This window comes from Falco rusticolus, chromosome 7 (genome assembly GCF_015220075.1).
Source record: "Falco rusticolus isolate bFalRus1 chromosome 7, bFalRus1.pri, whole genome shotgun sequence".
Taxonomy (NCBI): Eukaryota; Metazoa; Chordata; class Aves; order Falconiformes; family Falconidae; genus Falco; species Falco rusticolus.
In genome coordinates, this window is record NC_051193.1 from 55,219,497 (window position 1) to 55,244,570 (window position 25,074).

Here is a 25,074-nt window from a genome sequence, read left to right on the forward strand (position 1 = left end):
AACAAAATGTGATAAGAGCTGCTTTTCTGGTTTCTTCCCCCTTCCACTGAAGTTTCTTGTATTTTCTTCCATGCTCCATAGTGCATTGAGGCTTACTGCATATATATTTGTCCAACGGCTGAGTGTCGTTTTTTTCAAAACCTTGCAAAATCTTTTTTGCTCTGTGGAATAATGGTAAAAGGGATTAAATCCCCATTTTGTTCCTTGCTGTTTCCCAGGTATTGTGATAACAACACAAAAAGAGGACTAATAATTTACACTATAGATAAAACCTTTTTTGTCTGTGTGCAAGGCACGTAGGTTAGATCAGCATTTCTCAAACTGCAGGAAGCAAGAGACTAAGGAAGGAAGTGTACATGAAGGAATCAGTATATTATTTCCATTCCCAGCAGAGCATATCAGTTGCAGGACAGGCGGCAGAGGTATGAATGACTACACTTGCTTGGGAAGAGGTCTTTAAACAACATAGTTTAGCTAATGCTAAATTAGAGCCTTTAAGTCAGCAGAAACCATTCCAGGCAAGAGAAGGTATCAGATTCACATGAATTTGAAATGTATCTGGTTTTCTCTAGCTGTACTGGTCTTCACAGAGCTGCGTATTTTTAAAGATACACAGTATCTGGCAAGTGCATAGCTAAAGCAAGCTCAGTTTTTACACAGTAAGTAATGAACTGGTTTTGAGCCTTCCTTGAGGGCTCCAGACATGATTTTTTTTTTTTTTTAATTAAAGAAAACTCTACTGTGACTTGTTTAGTACTTCTCAGTCTTCTAGACCAAATGCTTAGAGCAACTTGAGAGGAGATGGAAAATTATACACAAGAATGATAGTGAAACTCTTTCTTTTTCCTTAACAGAAAGAACGACTGCGTCAGAAGGAAGCCAATGTGACTACCAACTGAAAGAAGAAAAAACCGAAAATGATAGTGTGACTTTGTACCTTGCATGATGCTTTACTACAGACATGGCCCAGGGAGCACCTTATGTTAGATACTGAATTCTGCTTTGCTGATCTGTTCCAAGACAATCCACTAAAGACTTCTGAGTTCCTTCAGAGGGGTTTGTACATTTATTGGAGGGAATTCTAAGAAGGTTTTTACATGGGAAGTCAAAGTTATTTTCTGTAACTCTTCCTTACATTGCTTAAAATGCATCTGGTTGTTAATGGTTCTTCAAAGTACTCTGTGCATAATGCATTAATATGGAAGAGCTAAAATGAGCATTTAGGATGCTGAGTTAAGTAATGACTAACAACCTGTAGGTTATTTACAGGGCTTTGTGTAGATGAGAGCAAATATGCTATTCAGCTCACAAAAGACTTACTACATCGTAATTTTTGTTACTCCAGCAGTAACTGAGGCAAAATTGACTGATTCTACATAATTTTACAGTGTCTAACTATTGGATGCATCTTTCTAAAACTGATTAAATGTAAGTATAGATTTATGCTGTATTTTACTATAAATATTTTTATAGAAGCTTCAGCTTATGCCATACATTGAAATGGAAACAGTATTTTGCACATGAAAATGAATAGCTTCTAATTCTTTAGTTTTGTGATTGATGGCATAACTGATTCATTATTTTTATGGTTTTAACCTAACATTTCCTAAATTTTGAGCTTCAAAAGAAAAATTATAAAAATGTATATTTTTATTTCAGTATATATTGAAAATATCAATTCCATGAAATGATGGTATTATTAGTCATTATTCATTGAACTGAAATACAATACGTTCCCATGAACTTAAACATTTGCCATTAAATCTCTGGCTTTCAATTCTATTGAAAGCTTTCTTTTAAGAGTGAATATCTCACTCTAAAATACATTATGCAATCTGCTCTTGTCCCCCTATATTTGTATGAAGAATGTCTAACTTACATATCTATATCAGTATCGATATAGGTATAGGTAGATATAAAATCTAATAAGTAAAACTTGAGGAAGAAATAAGAGAGTCTCACTGTCCTCCTGTAACATTATAACCATTGCCCGTAAAGTAGCAGAGCTTGAAAAAAAACTACAGAATACCCACCGTTACTTGAAGATTCTTGCTGCATTTTAGGGATTTAGATTCTGAGAAGAAGAGATCTTGAAGCAAAAGTTAATATAAGGTAAAACAGAAAAGTGATTTTTAAATACAAGTAGGTAACAGCCTATAAATAGGAACAACAAACAAGAAAATACGCTTCTGCTTGCTGTCTGTAAGAGAGAAATCCCCTTCTTTCTGCCAACGGTGTCTGAAGTTGGTTAAAAAGAGAAATTAGGTGCAGGAAATTTAGAAATAATAGAAATTAGGTGAAGCAAAAAAGTAGGAAAAGGTAATAGGGGCAAGGTATTAGTGCTTTGCTTAGAAGCTGGAAAGAATATGTGAGACAGACATCCATACAGCAACTTAGATAGAGAAATTGCGATGAAACCTCAGGCAAGGTCACCCCTAGAAATGTACACTTATTAAGGAAAACAGTGGTTGTGGAGACCCCCATTCATGAATTTACTTGAAGATTTCATATATTGCAGGTTTCTTAAATGAATCTCTCTCTCATTCTCTCATAGATAAAAACAAGGGAATCAAGACTCCCTTGTATGTTTTAGTTTCTAGCTGCTGCAGATTCACTGAAGATGTGTAAGCATAATTCTTATGAAAACAGTCAGTAATATACCAGCAAAAATAATCTGATTTGTTGTTTGGCTATTCCCATTGCAGAGAAGTAAATTCCAAAGATGTAAGTTTTCTGTCTTCCACCAAATAGGTAAAGTACATTTGTTTCCAATATTATTAGTGATGAACAAAAGGAGCAATAATGTTTATAAAAGCCAAAGAACAACAGCAAGCAGGGCAATTCTGATGAGTGTTTAAGCAAACAAGTGTTGAGTTTTGATATGATTTTCATGAAGATAGTGTATATTGCCATTTGACTTGATCAGGAGTTTTTCAATGAAATGTTTTACTTGAAATATTAGTCAACAAGAGTAGCACTGTTTGTGAAAAAGGATTAGTCTTGAAAATTCTCATTAGAAACCTATTATGGAAAAAAGTTTTTCCATTATTGAAATACCCTGTTTCAAATTTTCTAAATGTGAAGTTTTGAGTTTTCAGTTCAAGTTCACTTTTCATTTTCACATGATGAAAAATGTATATAAAAAGGGATTAAAATTAAAATTAATAATGTAAACCATTCCTTCATCAGATTTGTAATTCTTTTTTCAGATTATCAATTTGCCAAAGTTTTAAGAATTTGGGCTATTTTTTCAGAAGATTCAAAAACTTATATAGCACAAAGACATTGTTTCTTCCTCACTTTCAGTTGTAGTGATCTTCCTCTCAAGACAGAGATTCTGATTCCAGCTTCACCCGTGACTTAAATCCTCTACTACTAGTTAAACTATTTTTAAGTTTAAAAAAAAAAAAAATTCACCCAGACTATTTGATTCACTCTCTTAATCAAGACTTTAAGACTCTTAGATGGATTTCACCAGCTAAATATCACACTTACACCCATAGTAATACCCGGAAGTGTCTTCAGACAGTAATTGAAGTGGCAGTTGTGCACCTGCTGACCTTCACTAAAATGTTACATTAACAGATACAACATATCTATGTAAGCTGTTCAGTTATGAAGTGTTTAGACACTACAGACCTAACAAGTGGGCATCAACCAGCATTCATCTTGGGGTCACCAAGTGTCAACAAAAATTATCTTTTAAGCTTGCGTTAACTTTGGTGCCTGACTTTACCCTGAGCTTTCTAGTTTGGGGGGAAAAATAGGAGAAGAGAAAAGAAAAAAAATAAAAAGATGAAATGGAGAGAAGTCTCTGGTACATGTCTATATTGCTGTCAAGGAAGTAAAAGTAAAGATTGGACTAAATTAAGCCAAGCAGCAATAGCTAGACAGTTAAAACTTTCTGGGCTATATAATTTAAAATGCTTCTACACCACACAGAAATCACTTCTGTGACCACAAAGTAGATGTGGCGTAAGAGGTTTTTTTCATGGCTTTCATTTTGTTTTCAACAATTTTATTGCCAAGCTTCTCAAAGTCTGTAAAGTAAAGCACTATTAAAATGTGTATTACTCAGTAGGTGCTTATTACCCAGGAAAATAATATACATTACTGATTTATAAATCAAATTATTAGGAAAAATTCAGTTTAGATTAGTAAATATCAATAATTTGTGAAGTGCTCTTTACCTTATTTATGTTACCACTTAATGATTTTAAAATGGAAGACCTTTTAGTGTCTTTGAGATATTTTGACAATATAAATTATATTTTCATTGTGTTTTTATTAATCTATGAAAACTACCCAGGTGTTTTGCCATGACTAACCCATGTAAATGTTTTATTATGTGTTTTATTATAGGATTGTAAATGTATGATTTAATATTATTCTTTCATATTTAACTTAGGAATTTTTTTGTAGCAAAATAGAAACTGTATGATATTCAGTTTCTGTACATATAGAAAATCAAAGTAGAATGGATGGAATATTCAGAAAGCAAAGAAAAAAATAATTTAATATCTTAAGCGGTTCTAGGAAGGATAAAGTTTACACAGGATTTCAACCTTTCTGAATTACTGAGGATATTTCCTCCAACCAGATACAAACAGCCAGGTTATCTCTGACCAGTCTAATTTTTTACTACATGACACATGATAAAATATTTCATTTTCCATATGATGTACAGGGTACTTATTGCCCTTATTTTCCTGTTAATTGTTAACAATTTCTTTCTTAGCATATGAATATGGCACAGTGGAAGACTGTCTTTATTTATTTAGTAATACTATTTCTTCATTGCTTCAGGTCAATATCTTAAGAATGGATGCCTTAATCTTGTGTGGATGTGGAATTTCAGAAAGACCCAGACAAGTTAGAAATATTCATCTCATTACAGCATTGACATAGATTTGAAAATCTACCTCCTTAATATGTGTTTAGGCACCAGTCTAAGTTTATCACTTCAGAAAATCATATCCACCCAGGTTTTGCTCATTCTTGGCCTTGTCTAATCTTGTTCAATATTGTTATGGATCTCACTCCTTTCCCTTTTCCCTTTTCCTTTTTCAACACCTTTAGAATTTATCAATGCCAGTTAGTGAATTTCAGGATTTGCAGTCTGGAGAGTTCTCTTTGGCATTCTTCTTTTGAAGATAAGCCTATGTGTTTGCATATAAATGTAAAGAAAATAAAAAAGAAAGTTAAGAGGTAACTTGATTATATTCAGTAAGTTCTTCCAAAGAGAGAAAATACTAGGAACTAAATGATTCCTTGAGCCAGCATAAGAAAATATAATAAATACAGTATAAAAATTAGAACCAGATAAATTAAAATTAGCAATAAATTCCAAACTGTTAGTAATGAGGTTAGTTAACCACTGGAAGATGTTAGCAAAGATAGTTGTGGTTTCTTCATTTTCTGACACATTCAAGTCAGGATGGAACATCTTTCTGGAAGGTTTGTGTAGTCTAATACAGCTTATTGGATTCAGTTCAGATGTACCTAAGTGGTGTCCTGTATCCATTGGCTCACCAGTTCAAATAGTTCCTCTAGACAGAAAAATGTAAGAATGTCAAAAGACCTAATAAAGTATTTTTTTCTCAGCTCTATTGGAATATTCTTATCCAAGCTAAAAGAGCTCTTTGTTGTGGTTTTAAATTTAAAATATCACAAACAGTGTGGTGTAGAACAACATAATGCAGGAAACCATTGTCAAATTATAAACGCTTGTATTACAAATGATTAAGTAATTAGTATCTGTCTGATGCATCTTGTGGTATTTAAAAGGTAGCAAATTTATATGCTGTGAAATTCAACATTGTTTTAGAGATTCCCAAGCTAGGTCTGAGAAAATTGGCATTTTAGATTGCACAATGTGAAGTCACAGAATCACAGAAATCCAAGTTCCTTAGTATTTGTCAAAGGTTTGAGCATATGCAAGGGAATTTCTCTTGGGTCCAGGTGATGTGATGCAAAATTTAAATAATGGTCTCTCCTTTTAGTGAAATATTAGATATGACCTGTTAATATTATTACCAAATATTTCCACTGCTTTTGATGTTTTGGTGTTTGAACCATAACAATTTTATGCAATTTTTTTAGAGATCTAAAGTTCAAAAGTTGTGCAAGCAAAATTGGTGTAACTTTTCAATAATAGTTGGGTTTGCAAATTTTTTTTTTCAAAATGCCTGCAAGAACTTTCCTTTCTTGGTTTGTTGGTTTGGGTTTTTTTACAATTATTTTCAATTCAAAAAATATTCTTAGAAACATTACTAAAATGGATGTTAGTTTTTTTCCACTTGAAAATGTACACCTAAACTCTATGTTTTCAGTAAATTTGGCAAGCTTCAACTGGCTTTAAATGACCTTAATGCGATACCTCATAGAATTCAAGCTTTAAATTAGGGCCTCTGTGTAAACTGTAAGCACTGGGTAAAAGAGAACATTTGTTTTAAGAAGCAATGAAGTGAAAAAGCTGAACCGATAACTTAAACCCAGAATGCACCACCTTCCTGGTAGTACGTTATCAAGTAGCGTTAAGTTTTCCCATAATGTAGAACAGCATTGTGTTTCCTGTGGTTTGTTTTTGCCAGTTGTCATCTTAGAGTAAATTAAAGGCACCAATTTTATTTTATTTTCGTTAGACATTTCTTGTTAATTTCATTTCATACTTTGTCACCTCAATTTTGTCTTCAACAGTCTTGAGGTAATACAAAGCTTTTTTATAGAGGCTAATAGTGCTTATATATGCAAGTAGTTTTATTTAGATAAGTATTCCTCTGGATCACACAGTAAAAAATACCTGTAGAGGACATTATGAGGTCATGGGACTGAATAAAATCTCTTTTAGAATCCTGTTATGAAAATTCTCCTGAAATATCCCAGTATGGGACATAGATTTCTTTTCTGTGGTAGGAGCAGCCTCAAAAGGTTTTGGAACTCTGGGAGCTTTTGGAGAATGGAGAATGAGGCTGTTGGCACAGCACCTTTGCTTTAGCCATCAATTCCTAAAAGTACGGATTCTCTGGAGTTACACTGCAGTTGAGTTGCCTGAGCCACCATTGCCCCAGGGACTCCTGGAAGGGAGACTGGAAAATACTGGCAACGGCCATACATTTTCAAAAGGGAAAGAGATCATCTTTATATTTCCAGATTAAAGTAAAAGCTGGTAGACTCTTCCAAAATAGCAGAAAATTTATATAGTTTTATGTATTCTTTAATTAGGTTCTACAGATTTCAGAGATTCTGCATTCATATGTGAACTTCATTCTGCGCCTGTGTTCTTGTATTTATTTAATATGAACAGAATCACTTATATATTCTTACTCTTTTATTGTGCTGCAACTACTAAAATGTTGACTACAAACACTGTTGAACGAGAGATCCATTAAGAGAGTCCCAACAGGCAGTTGAATTCCAGGCTTCCTGGTGCTGTCCTGCCAGGAACCTTCATGTTTTCCCAGAGGTAAGAAGAGTTTAGCTGCCGTGCCATCCGAGTTCTCAGGCTTTCCTAATCAGAAACTAGCAGTTGTAGCCTGGGGCCAAATAATGGGGCCAAATTCTGTCATCACTGATAACTATTGTCTTCACCACAATTAGAAGTTAACTGGGGCATAAAATAATCCTCAAGATGGCAGGTGGGATGTTCTTGTGATACTTATTCAACTGTAATGCATCTGATAAGCTCCAGGTTCTAAAGAGTACTGACACAGTCTGAGATACATGCACTATATTGACTCTAACACACAGCATCCTCATAGGTTACGCTCAAGTGGCTTTAGAAAGGGGAGCTGTACTATCTGTTCACTGGTTAATCTTTTTCTGAATCTTCAACAACCTGATTTTTGTCAGTCTGTGAATTATGCATTCAAAAACTTTAAATGGTACATTTTCTCTCTGGCTTCTCCCAGAGGGACCGAGCTTGTAGTTCAGTATTTTTACTTTCTCATGTGGCATGCTGTAAATACATCCCATTGTAGCTGGGCAAATGCTCATCCTGAGCAGCTATCCACAGACAGTATGTTACAGAAACTGCAGAAACTGTGTAGAGATTAAAGAATACAGCACTATTTCCTACTGCTTGGAGCATCAATAGTCAGGAAATTAACATATATATATATATATATATATAGTATAGCACCTGGTGCTGATTTCTTAGTTGTAAAGTAGTTTAAGGAATATATTGCCATTAGCAGCTAATGACTATAACCTGGATAAAAGCCATGGTCATCGTCTTATAATTCTTGTTTCTTTCCTTTATTAGAATGGGTTTTTGTGGTGTGGGTATCTTCTAGATTTTAGGGGGGAAGATACCATTCTGTAACGAATCAAAATGAAACAAGGTCACAGTTCTAGTCTAGACTTCTTTCATATCTGACAGAAAGTTGAAGGAATAAAACTGATGTCTTTAAATTTCACATAAAAATGATACTTTTTTTCTGATTCTTTTTCATTCAGTTATTCATTTTGTGTTACAGTCCAGTGTGTTTCAGAAGGGCTGTGAAGAAATTAGAAGGTTCAGACATATGAATCTCACTCCTTAAAGTTTCCCTGTAGTGTTCAAATTTAGCAAACTGGCATGGGGAACTTCTCTATCACCGGTTTTCCTCAGCAATTCATATAATTCCCCACTCTCCTTCTTTTATTAAAAGTGGTCATGTAGTTACCAAACTGGCTGCTAAAGATCCAAGGAAAACTCAACTATCAGGTGCGGAGAGGTCAATTAACTTCTAAACCACAATAGAGACTTACATGGCTTTACTGCACGCGAGTTGAACCTTCACAATTCACCTAAGCTGAACACAACTCCCTTTCAAAGAGTTAGACAATCAATACAGTGCTTTCATGCATTTCTCTTATTTTATGTCAAGAAAACCTGTGTCTCTGAGTAGGAGGCAGAACTTGAGCATTTAGTTCCATAATCAACTTCTGCTCTATTCCAGACCAGAATTATGTGTGATATGGGAGATGTATCCGAGTGTTCTGGCATTATGTTTTATACATCTTTTCCATCACTTATCCAGAGGCCAAGTAAAAAGACTCAGTAATGTACCTAAAATGAAGATGTTGGTTAAAAGTGCCATTGAAATACAAAGTTCACTGTTTCTTTCTAGTGGATTTTCATTTGATTAAGTCCATCCTCATGTAACTTTCTATCAATGTGTTTGGGTTTGTTTGTTGGTTTTAATTAAAATATTATATTATATTAGATGATCAATTCAGCTTGTTTTGGGCAACCTTCTGTGGGGGCTGGAGCATTAGTCAAATAATCTGTGCATGCACAAACAGCTCCACTTACCACTACTGTAGCCTGAACAACACTGTTTCACCTGCATATAGCTCAGAAAAGGGAGAGACCTGAGAGGGAAATTTAATGGATTTTTAGGTGCCAAGTTCAGAAAAGCTACATCAAATGAAACGCGTTCTTGTCATATTGCACTGGTTTTGAAATATCAATGATACCTGTTGCAAAGGAAGAGAAAACTCATGTTCCATGTCAGATGGGATTGCATAAAGACATTATGGAGAGTTGGTAAATATACTTGTAGGAGCTCTCAGCAAAGTTCTGAATCCCCATCTGATGACTGACAATAGGTTGCCCAGGAGAAACAGATTTAAAAAAAAAAAAAAAATGTATTTATTTTAATGACACTTTAATTTTTTGGGTATATCACCCTCAAAAAGAAAAGCTGCCCCTGTCATTGCACTCAGCTGTACAAGCTAAACTCTCTGTACAAGCTGAAAGCTTTGCCATATTCAGAAGTTATAGGAGGCAAAATCTGGGGAAGAATCAGAGCTGGCTTCTGGAAACTGTTTTTAGTAGGATTATAGTATGATTTTCAACTTTAATTATTTTGAAAATTTTTTTGGTTTCTTTTGCAATGATTTTGAGTTGAATACTTGCACTTCTGAATGTTGTTGTTGGTACTCTTCCCCCTCTTCTCTCCATATGACTCAAAGCCATCAAAATACAGGTCTCTTTGGCAGGTTAACTTCTCTCTGAAGATGTAGCAAAAGGGCAAGTTCTCTCGCAATGTTATTAATGTTCTCTGTGTACCTAGCAAGCTTCACAGATGTAACAGGGTTTAAGTCTCTCATGTCCATATGGGATTTTCTTTAGTAAAATCATAGTTTTGCTTGCATGTTCACACATAAACTCAGCAGTCATATATTTGTTGTCATTTGAGTTGATCTCAACTTTGTATTTTTCATCCCACAAAATATACAGCAAAAATAATGGAATATTAGTACAGTTTAGGGTTTTTTTATTTTTCAGGAATCAAACTCTTTTGGGTAGTTCTTAACTAAATATGTTATAAACATCTTTTAAAAAAAAGCTAAATAGATTCAGGTGCTTCTCCTTTGCATTGCGATTATATGTGTGTGTGTGTTTCTACTATGTATCTGAAAGTTTAATTTTCTCAAAAAAAAAGATGTGCACATGATTAACTTTGTAAAAGTTATTGTAGTGGAATGGAGTATTTATTTTTAAACTAAATTCTTAAGGAACCCTTGACTGTAAATAAAAGACTGTATTTTCCTTCTCAGTATTTTTGTTCATTTTATCAATTGTATTTTTGTATGCAAAATATATTGTTGAGATACTGTAGGTTTCTCTGTTTGAATAATTCTAAGTCTAAATAACTTGCTATTGTTTACACTGCTTTACTGATCCAGTTAATATTCCAGGATCAGTGTGCTTGTTAAAAAGATACACAATATTTTGGGGATCTCCAAAGAATTCAAATATGTAGCTTACTGATATAAATTTCGTGAAGGTATTTTAATAAATGTTGGGAAGGGTTGCACACACGTCTGGGGATGTGGATTTCCTTTAGTTCTCATGCCACTTCTGACAACTTGTCACATTTCCAAATATATAATATTGAAAAGCTCTTTAATGCTTTTCAGTAACTCAGAGCACACTGCTCACAAAATTATATTAAAATAGTGTCTCAAAGGTATGTATCATTCATGTCTCCAGACACTAATATTTGAGATCCATTATCTAAAGGGAAAAAAGTATAAATTACAGTTTTATCTATATTTTACTGTTACTTGTATTTCTCTAGACTGTTAGCATAGGAAACCTTACTATAGATCATCAGAGATATGTTTTCCAGTTTCTCAACAGACAGAATAGAAAACAATTACAATTTAAGTATAAAATGATGCAGTAATTTCATCCAGCAGCTGACCATTGAGGGATTACAGAAATTGGAAGCATCTTCACCAGGATGCTCAGCAATTCTCCAAAGACTGGTTATTTTAGCCAGTGTTGAGGGTTTTTTTTTTCGCAGCACACATCACACAAGTTTAAAATAGAAAAAATGTGATTTGGTTTTGGATGTTTCTGAGAATAGCTTACTGTGTTTGTTTGAAAATCATTATCCTTAGCCTATCAGAGGTTGGAGTGATCGTGTCAACAGAGAGTAAGAGCAGAGATATGCTACGAAGGACCTTGAAAATCCTATCAAACTACTCGGGTTAAAAGACAGAGCCAGTGGAGATACTCAGCAGATCTACAGCAGCAGGGTCAAACCAATGGGTTTTGGTTTGAAAAGTTGCATTTCTCATCACAGAAGAGACTACCACACTGAGACTGGAGAAGACAAGAACCTGAGCAAGGATTTCAGCTGCATAAATGAATTTGAGAAGCCAGATTAGAAATAATCACCAAGGTGTAGACATTAACCAAATATGAAGAACTGTTTGCAATCGATTTTCTATAGAAGAGAAGGGGGGACACAGGTACTGGGAAGACCATGCTAGATGCTTACATACCACATGATGAGCATGTAAGAAATATCAATATAGGTACTGAACAGTTAAGTATGTGACGGGTTAGGTCATCCTAATTACAATTAGCTAAGCCAAAGCAATCCAAGTTAGAGACAGTTGCTGTCTTTTCCTCCTCTTACTATGTCTTGCCTAGTTTCTTGATCCTTTAAGACAATAAGATGGTGTACTGCTGAAGAGATGGATGTTATAAGCTTTTTTGCTTGGAATCCTGCTGACATGCCAAGATGTCAGATGACATTTTTTTCTTTATCCACATGAACAACTGATTTAGTGTTCATTAAAAACCTAAATTTGACCCTTGGGTCGGAAAGAAGTGTTGGAGTCCTGAAGTTCTTGAGCTGTCTTTGTGCTTCTTGGAACACAGGATTTTTTCAGCAACTCCCAAGCTCTAGCCAAGGCGCAGTATTTGCCATAGTGCTGTGCCAGTTATTCCGGGGGAGAAATGCCACATGCAGGGAAGCAAATACATCAGATAAAGTGAATTTATTTTCAAGAATAAACCTACATAATAAAAGTTGAACCAAAGATGAACAGAAATCCAAATTAGTGAGACCAATCCTAAAGTTCTAAAATAAATGCTACTTTTCTGAAAGTACAAAGCTCTCATCAGACATAAACCATGTTTTCTATGCTGTAGAATTCATTATTTAATTGTTAGTGTATTTCAGCTCTAGGGTTATTTAAAAGTGTTACTTCATAAGCACAAAGTTGATCTATGATAGATTGCTGTTAAGTACTAGAATACAAATTGCTTCTAATTAATAGATTAGATTCATACAATTCAATAATTTCAGAGATGCATTGTTTCATATCTGTAAATATTACAAGGGTTAAAGTTGGAGATAAAAGCAGGAAATACCAGTTAATATGCAGATACATTTATATGCATATGTATAATGGGTTTAATATATATATTTATATTATATTATACACACATCTCTAATACAGGCTATGCTACTTATAAGGCAAAAGAAATTGATCCATTCATAGATCTAATATCTATATTTCAGTATTATATAATTAAATTTTCATACATCCATTAGTTCAGGAAAATATAGTTAGCACAAAATCAATATTAAAAGCTGGAATACTGTAGTTATTAAAATAATTTAAAAGCTAATGAGCTTATGACTAGCATTTGAGATGTGCTTGTCACAAAACTTTAATCAAAGCAGACAGGGGATTTCTATGTGTAACCTCTTTCATAAAGGCACATCCCAAGGTGCCTTGCAAAATAATTAAATTAACAATGCATATATTGATGAACACACTAGGTCAAACAAAGCAGTCCTTGGTCTTGAGAGTGCCACTACCATAAGTCAACAAACCAAGGGATTCCAGGTGCAAAAAATAGCATAAGCCACAAAGCCAGCCAAATAGAGTATCTGCCTTTCATTCCGTGCTGTCTTTTTAGGAAGGATGAAAAAATGTTCAAAAGAGTTTGCAAGCCTTGGTTTTGCCTTCTACATAATCATTGCATTTCGTTGTGTCTATTTGCTGTAGGGGTTTGGCATCTTACAATCTTTGACATTGACACATTCATGTATGTACCAAATACCTTCTGTAAGATGGTAGATGAACAGGTGTATGGGCTTCAGAAGTTTCTGGCTTCCATATAGGCAATCTACTGTATTGGCTACTGCTGGAAGAAGTACTGCTCTTATACAGGTAATTCCCAGACACTTAAGAAAAGTTGGGGTTTTTTTAATTGGGGCTTACAGTACTGTTTTATCTATCCTTGACAAGAGAAACCGAAGCTCCACAGATCACAGCTGAAGACAGACTCAAAAGAAATGAGTGGTGATTTAACTTTTACAACTTATTCTTTCTGAGTGAAACTTGTTTAGGCATGCTGGGCCTTCATGAAAACCCTCTGCAGCTTCTGAAAAAGAATGTGAGGGGTGAGTGAGGAATAATTTTTTCAGTCACAGTGTGTTATAAGACTTCTTGCTTTTTTTTTCTTCTGCATTGTTTCCTCTTTGTAAATTTTTCTGTCCTCCTCTTTCTCCCTCCATTTAAGAAACCATTGCTAGTTTCATGTGCATTTATCCAGCTCCAACATTTGTTCATTGCTAATAATGAAATTTATTCAAACTGTAAATTCCAGGACTGCAATGATTAAGCCGTTTGAAATGGCTCCATTAATTGATCTCCAAATTTCTCAGCCAGATTATTGGTCATACTTGTAAGTATTTGTACTAATACTTACAAAATTTTTATTTCAGACTCTATTAGTTGCAGCCAGGCATAAAAACCTATCACACAATTCATAGCTAATCAAGATAGTGCCAATCAACCATTGAGAATTTTACAATTATGTAATTAGCTGAGCAGTAAAATTTTAAATCAACTTGTTATGAAAAGCTTGACCCCACAAATGGCCACATAAAGTGATCTCCAAAGGACCACATATGATAGTTCAGGGAAACATTTTTAAGTTTTGAAGTCTATATTTTTTATCTTTCCCTTCTCTTACTAACCTCAAAAAATGGCAACAATGATGTTTGAAAGTGCTCTTTGCCAATCTCACTTGCAGCATCTGTAGCAGTATGTTGGGCTGGTGACTGGTTATGAATCAGACAGAAGTGTGCTGTGCCCATTTTATTTTTTTTTAACCTTGAGCAACTTTGATTTCGACTGAAGTATTGATGAGGACTGACTGTGCTAGTTTTATATGTGATTCAGAGCAGTCGTAATGACCCTGTCTTTGAGACGCGTAAGGTACGATGCAAATGTCCCGAGGAGGCTGTGCCTTCATGATGTGGGATAATAGGGATTTAATTATAGATCACAAAATGCTTTCAGATGTTTGAGGTGTATGCATTACCAAAACTTTGTTACCCTTAGGGTCTGAAGTTCAGCAATTTTAAAGATTTGAAAGATTTTTAAAGATCTGAGAATTCGAAAGGAAAGCACAATGTGAGGTGTATTCTCTGACTACAGAAATTAGTTCTTAGAGGATGAATGAGAGACAAGAGTCGAAAGAAAGAGAGAGAGAAGGTGTTTCACCATGTGAATTTTGCTCTCTTTTTTTCCTGATTTAAAATCATCAGAAGCCCTTATATAATGGTCTCCCCCACCCCCATCGGATGATGCATTCCAAAACTCCAAAATGACAATGTAGATCCAAGATGGGTTTCTGAGACTGCTTCATGCACCCACTTCTGAAGCTGCCATCTTTATTGCTTGCAGACAATAGCATATTTTTGAAATTTTCACAATACCACAAGAATATGTCTTCTTTCTACTTGTTGCTCTCTGGTGATACTGCCACAGAAAGCAAGTTACAGGACCGTACACCATGTCCTGACAACAAAAAGAATGCCTTGTGATTTTAAAATAAGTTTCTCACCTCTTTCAGTCTTAAGTGTCTTCTAGAATATCAAACCAAATCCATCTGCAAGCCTATTGTGAAACTATTACATTAATAAAAAATGTGAAGGGAAATCACAGTTTCCAGAAGCTGAGAGAAGAGTTAAGATTCTTACAAAGAGAATAACTTGCATATGAATCTAAAGATCCTATTCAAAGCCAGGCAAAAAATCTGGATATGTTCCAAAAGCGAGATTCAATATAAACTCACTGCACACTGTGATGTTAGCATGTCCTATCCTTTGAGCAGCACTGAACAGCTGAGAATCATTCACCTTACTTTAAACAGACATTTTCTGAGAGAAAAGGGGCAAAGGCGATACTAATTTTTAAGCGATGTGAGCACAAGAAATCTGATGCCCAACTGCCCTTTTTTGCTCCTGGGATTGTGTTGAGCCTATTCCCAAGGCATCCTTCTGAAAATATATCCTTTGGAAGAGGGGAAAAAAAAAAAGGCAAAACCCACCCTCTTGGACCCTACTGTTTAAGTTCCTTGTGTGAATCTTCTGGTTTGATTTAGGAATGTGCTGCTTGGTTCCCATGTGCATTGTTGTTGTAGTATTTACTTAGGAAGGAAAAGTGAGCATACGGTTCACGCCTCAACCTTGTCAAGCTTCCCCCTTACCAGCTTGAACCGACACCATACAAATTCTGAAAGGAAAGGCCACAGCCAAAATTAATCATAAACATTAACCATAAAATATTACTCTTGACCCTACCAAGGGGCAGACCTCTAGGAATAACATCCTGCTCCTTAAGAAAATAACATCCCTCTCCGACTGAGAGGAGCAGACGGTCTCATCTATGCATGACAGCCGTGCTGACCTGTGCCTCAGGGAGCAACATCCGATTCCAGCTCAGAGGGTAATAAGCACTCCAGGCCTTACATTGCCGAGGTCCTTCCCCAAACACAGCCCTACATAGAAGCTTTGGCAGCTTGCACCATCTGCCTAAAACAAGTCCTGTCCAAGGCTGTGTGTAAGGTTAGGTTTTTATGCAAAGCCAAACAGACTGAGGCTGAAGCTGGAAAAAACGGAGCTGCCACCCCAGCTTCCAGCTTCTTTTGACCCGAATGAAAACTATGTATATATTTCACGTTGTTGTACCAACAATGAGCCCTGAGGAAAGGCTACAGTCTGTAGCTCCTTTGTAATGTTTCACGTGAATAGCCTCTACGCTTAGTTTATGCTTAGAGGCACAATCCAGAGTCTGGAGAACCTATTTCCACAGCTATCAGGCAGTACATTGTTCAGCAGCAAACTGAATTAATTAAGCCTCTGAAATCTTAAAAATCCAGAACCAAAACATATTGCCCAATAGTAATTTTATTTGGAAAAGAAATAATAGATCAAAGAACAACTTACCGTATTGCAGGTCACTGGAAATGAGACTTAGGTGCCTAAATCAAGCAAGACCTGCAACAACACCAAATGGAGCATTTCCTAAATATCTCAAAAAAATCTGGGCGTAGAGCAATAAACCAGATTGCTTCCCAGGAGATGTTAGTTGTACCAGCACTGCCAGTGAAACTGCAGCAGCAAGCTGCTGAGCTTGTGTCAAGGGTGCCCTGCAGGTGTATAGTGCACTCCTCCCTGAATTCATTCCTTTACCAGCAAGGACAAGATGGAAATAGCACCAAACCCCACTTTGCAGGGGTTCCCCTCAGCATGAACCCCCTCCTCAGCGTCACCTCACCAGGTGATTCTGGTCTTTCTTTTCCCCATGTGTCAGCCCCAGGTGGAAGCCGAGCTGCGTTTGGGACAGGCGGGTTAAGTGGGAAGAGAACCAGGGTGTCATTCTTAAATGTCAGTGTGCTCAGCAACGATCTGATGTAATCGTTATAGAAGATTAAAAGAACATTTCCCTGATAACCCTTTTTTTTTTCCCTATGCTGGGACAGAAAGCAGGGTTTGTCTCGCCCATTGAATGATGCTAATTAAATAAACCTCATGCTTTTGCAATTAAATTATTGCTGGTAACCATGTTCATGAGGTTAAAACTTACCTGGGATTTCTGTGCTACCCTGAAGTGCAGCTATGCCCCCAGCAAGTGAATGTGACAGATTTGATAGAGGTGGCAGAGGTTACTGCAGTGTAATCTGCTGGATAAATGCCTTGAGGTGAGTGAATATTTTCACAGAAATTGATCAGTACTTGACTTGTACTGGCGTAGTCTATTCATACCTAACAAATATAACTGTACTCTACCTAGACGGCTTATTTCTGACAACACAATACAAACTGAGTATGCTCCTCCTTTCACACTAACGCCAATACATCTCTCCTGTTATTAATAAGCTATTTATACACTTTCTGACAGCAGCCTAGACCTCATCTTTGAGAGCAGTACCTGACGCTCGTATTTCTTCCCTCTTGCCCTCTGTTTCTTTCCACCATCCATCACACTGACTCTTACTTCCTATCCTCTCCTGTGAAATAGACACTACCTTCTTTTTTCACCAACAGTAAAACAGATCAAGGTGGTTCCATGTGTTGGTAAAGATAAATGTCGAGGCTAAAATCTTTCCTTGTGTGGCTTCCATTAAATTTCATTGGGTAGCATTTGCACACCTTTTAACCACGATGCACAAGGGCTAGTGTTGCAAAAGGTTTTTGGAGTCTCATAACACCATGCCTTTTTAGGAAACCAGTGCTTCTGCACACCTTTTAATTGAAATCAAATGGCATTTAAACCTCCCTATGTTTTGTGACTTGGTTGTCCTGTCTTTTCAATCAGACCTTTCTCTAATGGTACAGGTGGTATATTATGTCAAGGAGAGGACTGGCAAAACATGCCCTGGAATGATGCAAACAGTATTTCAATGTCAATGTGATAAATATAGTAGACTACATTAAAGATGTTTTAGCTCTGGAAATGTAGCAAAGATAAGGAAGAAAAGACACAAAGATGCATTTGAACTTAAGGCAATTCTCATTGGAAGAGTTTTTTGCTTTACCCAGCTCCTGTCTTGGGGTGAGGTCATGGGAATTCTTCTCACTAGTCATGGTTATGTGGCAGGAAGAGTATTTGTTACCATGTATCTGTGTATAACATTTTGTTCTCCGTAATGAACCGAAATATTTGGTTCTGAAGGAAGAATTTTTGTTTTGCTTTACAAAGGAGTTTCTTGCAAGGATTAAACTGGGTGGTAGGGGAGTAGGGAGGCGGCCGACTCCTGATAGCCCATGGACACTGCCAGTTTAAGAAGACCTGGCAGGGTGGCAGTTGTCTCAGCTGGCTGAGCAGTGGCAGTTTCATCAGCAAAGTTGCAAATGTCTTTCCAAGGAAAGCTGACTCCGACTTTTTTAACTTTCAGACTACTGGGCTGAGCAGAGTGAAAACAATTGTTGAGAGACATCATGCATGGATCTAAGGGACAGATGGCTGTGAACTATGCCAAAGAATTATGATAAGACATTCAGGCTGCATACCAGGATTTTTTTCTGTTTGTTTCTTTTTAATCGTTGATCTTGCTCTACTGTTCTCAGTTTCACTTGCTTTTCATTGTTTCTCAGTAACAGTGAATATATGAGATATTCTGCTAAAAACCTGAGGCCGCTTAATAAGCAGCCATAAGCTGAGTTCAACACACATTTGCAGAGCAATAGCCTCCTTGAATGTGAAGACTGAAACTGCAGGCAAGCTGGATGCCTCTTGGATGTTACGGTTTCTCAGAGGCTATCACTGGTGTCCGTTCAGTGGCAGCTCTCCTTTTAAGGCATATTCTGCACAAAAAGTATCCTAAAAGCAACTTAATGGTGAAATCGAAGATCTACGTATATTACACTCTCAATGCAAGGGAATGGATTAACTTAACTTTCAACTCCTGCTGCTTAATTTTGATTTAATATATTGTCTTGACTTTTAATAAGGTTATTGAAAGATAAAAGCATATAAGGAGCTGTGCCACAGATGCGACAGTCAGAACTTCATATGCAAAATAAAAAGAGACATTATAATAAAAAGAAAATTGAATGTTGCTTGTATAAAATCTGGCTTTGTTTTGATGCATAAAACAGCAAACACTGTTCCACACTGAGGTTTTCAAGAATGTCTTAAGTATACAACGCTTCTGATGCCACCCCGGTTGCCTATATATAGATCTGTCTTGTGTAAAGAATTTAAAAAGCATTAGAATGGAGAAATCAAAGAGACAATAAATTTTAAACCAATCTTATTGTCTGCAGCCTAAAGTGTTATTAAGATCAAAGTGGAGCAAACATCTGGCATTTGCCTTTCTGCAAAAATTAGATCAAATTACCTACCATAGGATTTAGATCCATTCAGTAAGTTCTTTCCATTGTACACATAGTTTTCTTCTCCTTTTTATTTGCTAGATCTAACTTAACGCCCAAATGCTAGCCTCTTCACTCATTTGGAGTTGAAATAAATTAACAACAAAAATACAAATCTATGTTCCTCATGAACATCTGTTTCCTAAGGAGCATTCAAGGTCCTTCAGATCCTAAGGAGAGAGGTTCAGCTAGCCTTCAACTTTGCCATGAAGTGTAATTGTCTAGAAACAAACTTTACTGAGTACACACAACCGGGTGTGTGTGTGTCCCCAAAAAATAAGTTCTTCATGCCTACTGTTGCAATTATTGTCATTGTTGGCTTTATTCTATACTAATCACTCATAAAGTGTGTTGTTAAGAAGCTTGGCACACTGGCCTAAACTTTTATGGGTAAACATATCAAATGTACATTTTTCAGATGTCTAAATATACTGATGCATTCCTAGGCTTTTGGTACCTTTGTTTAGAGAAATAAATACATGTATGTTACATCTATAGAGCATAATTTTTTAATTATCGGAATAAAAGAATACCCTAATACAGAACTGGGATTGACAATAAGTCTCTTTTCTTACCTACAGAAAAGACTGTGCCTTTATATCTCAAGAAACTAATTACAAAACATAGAGAAACAGTAAAGTTTAATTTAAAGGAAAAACAATATTAAGGTCTGCAAATTCATCATTAAATAAATCAAACAAACTTAACAGTGCTCTGTAGTGGTGCCATGCAATAACTATAAAATTATGATGAATGAATTTGAGTGTTGCTGTCCCAGATGAGCTGTAACTGACACACATTAATTCTTTCCAATTGCTTTCTTGCCGGAATCCATACTGATATACTAGACAGAAGGATAAGATATAGCTCTCAATTATTCTAGAGAGAGATGGAGATGTTATTTTAACCTTTTTTCTTTTGATCTCTTGTAATATGAATTGGAATATGGCTGTTTCCGTAAGGCATTCTTTAAAAAAGAAAGGCAAACATGGCGATTTCAAATTTTATTTGCAGAACTTTTACTGGGAGTCAATGTAACTCCTCCATTTGATTCATGCCCAAGCTATGTGATTTACATCTGTATCACAGCAAGTAGGAGTTATTGCTTATCACAACTTAGAAGTTGGGGGTTTTTTTAATGCAAACCCAAACGTTCTTCTTTTATGTCAGTATATAATTTGATCCTCATATCTTGCTCCTTGATCATTCAAAAAAGGCAGATCGTGAATTTTATTTTCAATATTTTTAGAAAATAATAAGAAAGGGAGAAAGTGACAGTTAAAATTTCTTCCCCCAGACCCATAAAAGCTAGAGGAGAAATTCAGGCAGCCAGAAGCCACACATTGTCAAAGGGCACCTTAAAGTCATCAGCTACATTCCCAGGCAGGCAGTGCAGACAGGCTTCAGATGTTTTTACGAAGCTGCATTACAAGGTAGCACCAAAAATCTGCACTGGGATTCGTTATGATACCTGTGCATTGCTGTGTATTTCTGGTTTCAGTCTCAGCTGATAAAAAAAAGAAAAAAATAAAGCAAGGTGTCTGAATCTTATTACAGTTAATCTTTTTGATACCTTAAGGCCAAGATCTGATGATTATTAAAAATATGTACCAGTGATACCTCCAGTGTTTTGACTAAATCCAAATACAGATTTTTTTTCTCCCTGAAATTTTAAATTATGCAGCTCTTCCCTTCAGAAGCTGCTGTTTAGTGCAATCATCCAACCAAGCAGAATGACTCAGAAAAAAATTTTGGACCTTCTTCTGCTGATATTGACTGTTGTATTTCACTAATTAAGAAAGTGGTTTCTAAGGCAGGTTTGAGTTATTTGGAGCAAATAAGATGCATGCTTTTTAAAAAGCAAAGGCAGAGTGTGTAAGGGGATCATTGGGTTAAGCAAATCAGCATTCTTGTCTCAGTCTTCTACTAGTGTCTCAGTGCTTCTCCTTTAAGAAACCTTTTGGAACTAACAGTTTTAGGTTTATTCCTGTACACTGGATAGCACAAAGAAACACCAGTCCCCTACAGTACAGTTGTCTACTGCTCCTTTTTTTTTTTGTTTTGGTTTGGTTTTTTTTGTCCTGTCCCGGCCCCCCCCCCCCCCCCCCCCCCCCTCAGGAGAAGGTAAACTACAAGGTTAAACCACCGCCTCATTTTTGACGCAGTCCCTTTGGGACCCTTTTGGTGGGTCCCCTTTCCCAGCCAGGCACCGCCGCTGACAGGCAGCTGGAGCGGAGCCATGGCACTGTCTGTTCCACTGACCCATCCAAGGCGCACCGTACCTACTGTGCGCATGTGTTGCTCAGATGTCTTAGCACATGCTCGGCAAATCTGACATGCTCTTGATGCCTCGGTCCTATAACGTGTGTGTGAATCAACTGCGCAGCACATGGGTGGCAGAGCACACAGAGAAACCCCAAACAGAAATCTAGCCTGCATCACTGGGGAGAGAGAAAAAAGAAGTCTTATCTCTGTGGCCCCGACCAAAAGCTGATTAAGGTGTGTGAATTCCCTCCCTGTTATCTTCTTTTGATCAGTGTAATTCTCTATAAAGTACACAGGACTTTGCAGTGAACGTATCTCCAGTTCAAAGCTGGTATGTAGGCCAAATGCAAATTATAATGAATGTCTGAGCTTCTTAGCATATAAATAGTAAGACCATGGTACTACAGAGTACTAGAAAGGTAAGCCCAGGAGTTTTTTCTTTCTGTTTTAAATATTCAAATGAAGATATATATGCACATCTTTTCAAGGAAATTTATTCCATCCAGCTGTGCCCATATCTCAGACCAGAAAAAGTCAACTGCCTTCTAAAGACAGTGATTTTAATGTTGTTAGCCTTTCAGTAGGTTTTAGAAGCACAAAAAAGCTAGAAGAGAAAGAAAACTAAACCAAAACAGCTTTAAAAGACCTCAAACAACCAGGGCTACTAGACTGTTCAGCTCCATTACTGTGCTGGACTTGATGACCTTAGAGATCTTTTCCATCCTAAACTGTTCTATGATTCTGTGAAGGAAAAACACACCAGATCTAACCTGCACCCAGCTTCTCAGGGCTGGAAGCGGGACACCTGACCCTTTTCTCTGGTTATCTGTGTGTGCCAGAGGAAAACACCACATGGTGGTCCCTCATACGACTGTATATCTGACGTGTGTCATTCAGTCCTTGGAACTAAGAGGTGTACATCTGGAAATTGCTGGGCTTCTGCCATTGCCGAGAGGTTTACGTGGATCAGAGGCTGTTCTCGGAGCGGCTCAGTGAGGTGGCGGTCCCTGGCCTAGCAGCTTTCTGCACCAAGGCCGGCAATGCCACCGCTGCTGCGGACAGCAGGGCTGTACAGGGGTCTGTAATGACTGACCCACTCCCTCACACATGGGACAAGGTGGCAGGTTGGAAAGGTAAAATTTACATCACCCCTTGCCTATCTCCCACTGGCAGGGAGGGAAGTCTGAGGGAACCCGTTCTCAACGTGGTTGCCATCCTTCCTCAACCCTGGCCATGCCCAAGTGCTGCCAGCAGGGTCAAATCCTCCTGTCCTCTTTTCTAATTATTTGTCACCTCCTCTGCCCCTATTTACAGCTTGTGACATGCTGTATTGTAAAGGTGTTCCTTACTCTTTTTTCCTAAAAGTGGGAGCGAACTGCCGACTAGACACAAAACTGAGAGAAGGTGTAAGGCAGGCACGCTGGCTCCAGCTTTAACTGTACAACAATTCAAGGCTGATTTATATTTTGAACTGTCACTATATGGTTTACAAGGGGAAAAGTGTGAGTAAAGATTGAGATTTTTCTTTCTATAAATTGTGGAAGGGTGAGGGGGAAGTGACAGATCTCATTTAAAAACCTTATTGAAGTAGCCGTGTTGAATGATGGTGCCATTGCTTGTCTCTGTGTCTCACTGTCATAATGTAAGCCCTTTTATAATTAGAAGAAACCACAGAAGTCAGAGTAAAGTACAACAGATCCAGAAAGAGCTGGAAACTTAAGGAAGAAATTAAAAAAAAATCCAACAATAGACATGGGCTGGAGAAAATATTTTATTTATTTGTTACTAGTAGTTAAAATGACGTACAAAATGCTGGGAAGAAGAAACTCCAATTCTATTCAGCTACAAAATAATTAAAACTTCATTTTAAACCAAGTTTTGCTTTGTGAGACCGAGCATGAAAATACTGCAGCCTTAGGTTATATAGTCTATTGTTTTTAGAATAAAGCAGACATTTAAATACATATTGTGGTTGATATTAAATATCTCGTATAATTGTAAGTTAGCAGAACTTTCTTACTCTCAGGCAATAACTAGCAATTCATAAAAGTTCTTTGTATAAAATTTACATATTGGGGGGGAATCTGCCTCAAGGGGAGTTCCATCATGATCTGTGCACAGGCTGGTTTGGAACATAAAGATTTGTAAAACTTTTATCAATTTTCCTTCAGAATGCTAGCCTAATCTCAAATAAAGCAGTCAGTAATGTCTGAAGCTTTGCTTAATGGCTAAGGGTTCAGGGACATAGCAGTCGCTGTAAAAAACAAAGGGAGTTTTGCTGTCAACTTCACATGAAGAAAAAAAAAAATCATTCTTAAGGTGTTCCCATTTCTTGAGCAGAAACCCTAGCTAGTACAAAACTTTCAGCAATGGCTGAGATTGGCCCTTTCCCCTGCAAACCAACTCAAAAAAGTAATTTAAAGGAAAACAACCCCTGCCTATGACCAGTGAAAGTGTATTTGTATTAATAATAACATTAAATATCCTTATCTTTCTGTTTAACTATTCATGTTCCACACAGTGGAAATCTACCTCCTGTAATTCCAGATTTTAAAACTGGATTTTAAAATCCATGAAGAAATGTGTCAAACCTGCTGAGTCAGACTACACCAGATGAAACGCATTTTAATAATATCAACCAACGAGTTGCAATCTCTTAATCTTACAAATGCAGACCTCACAGCAGTGGATTTTACAGCAAAAATATATTAATTGCAGAGATGCAGGATATCACCAATAACTATGTGGTGCATTGTGCAACAGCTGGGGCATCTCCTATAATGAAGACATGCAGGATGCATCTGTGACATGCCACTCACTGTATATTTTTCTCTTTGGATGTGTTAGTAAGAGCACAATTGTCTTTCTCGGCGTTCAGTGGGCAGAAGTGCTGTCAAGATAATCACTTTGTGGCTGAGAGAGGCATCTGGTGTGAGAGAGAACAGTTACACCGAGAGCGGGTACTAGAGGGTATTGCTGCTGAATGGGGAAACTGAGTCCTGGACTATCCAAGCCTCATCATACAATTAATGCAGACCTAACTCCCATTTCACTCACACCAGTGATGTCAGGGTTGCTTTCAGGCCCGGTACTGACTCTGGCACAGGAACACGCCTTTCCTTTGGCACACACACCCCCCAAACAGGGCGGGCTGGGGTCCCGCAGGCACAGGCGGGAAGGTCCGGCAGCACCTGGTGAGCTCTTCAGCACCGGCACGAGCAGGCTGCACACCATGTGGTACAAGGTGCTGCCAGCCAGACAACATCCAGAACCCAGGAAAGCACGGGCAACACGCATGGAAGGGCTGCCTCCCACAGCCCAGGGTCCCCCTCCACAGACC

General features: G+C 37.1%; 1 protein-coding gene across 1 annotated transcript in view; it reads left to right on the plus strand.

The window, feature by feature from the left end:
• Positions 1-10,547, plus strand: part of LOC119151193 (formin-like) — a 148,306-nt gene extending 137,759 nt beyond the window's left edge. The window contains exon 17 of the mRNA XM_037394815.1: positions 855-10,547. Within this exon, the coding sequence (XP_037250712.1) occupies positions 855-899 (45 nt within the window). The 3' untranslated portion in view covers positions 900-10,547. The remainder of the gene's footprint in view (positions 1-854) is intronic.
• Positions 10,548-25,074: the final 14,527 nt, after the last annotated feature.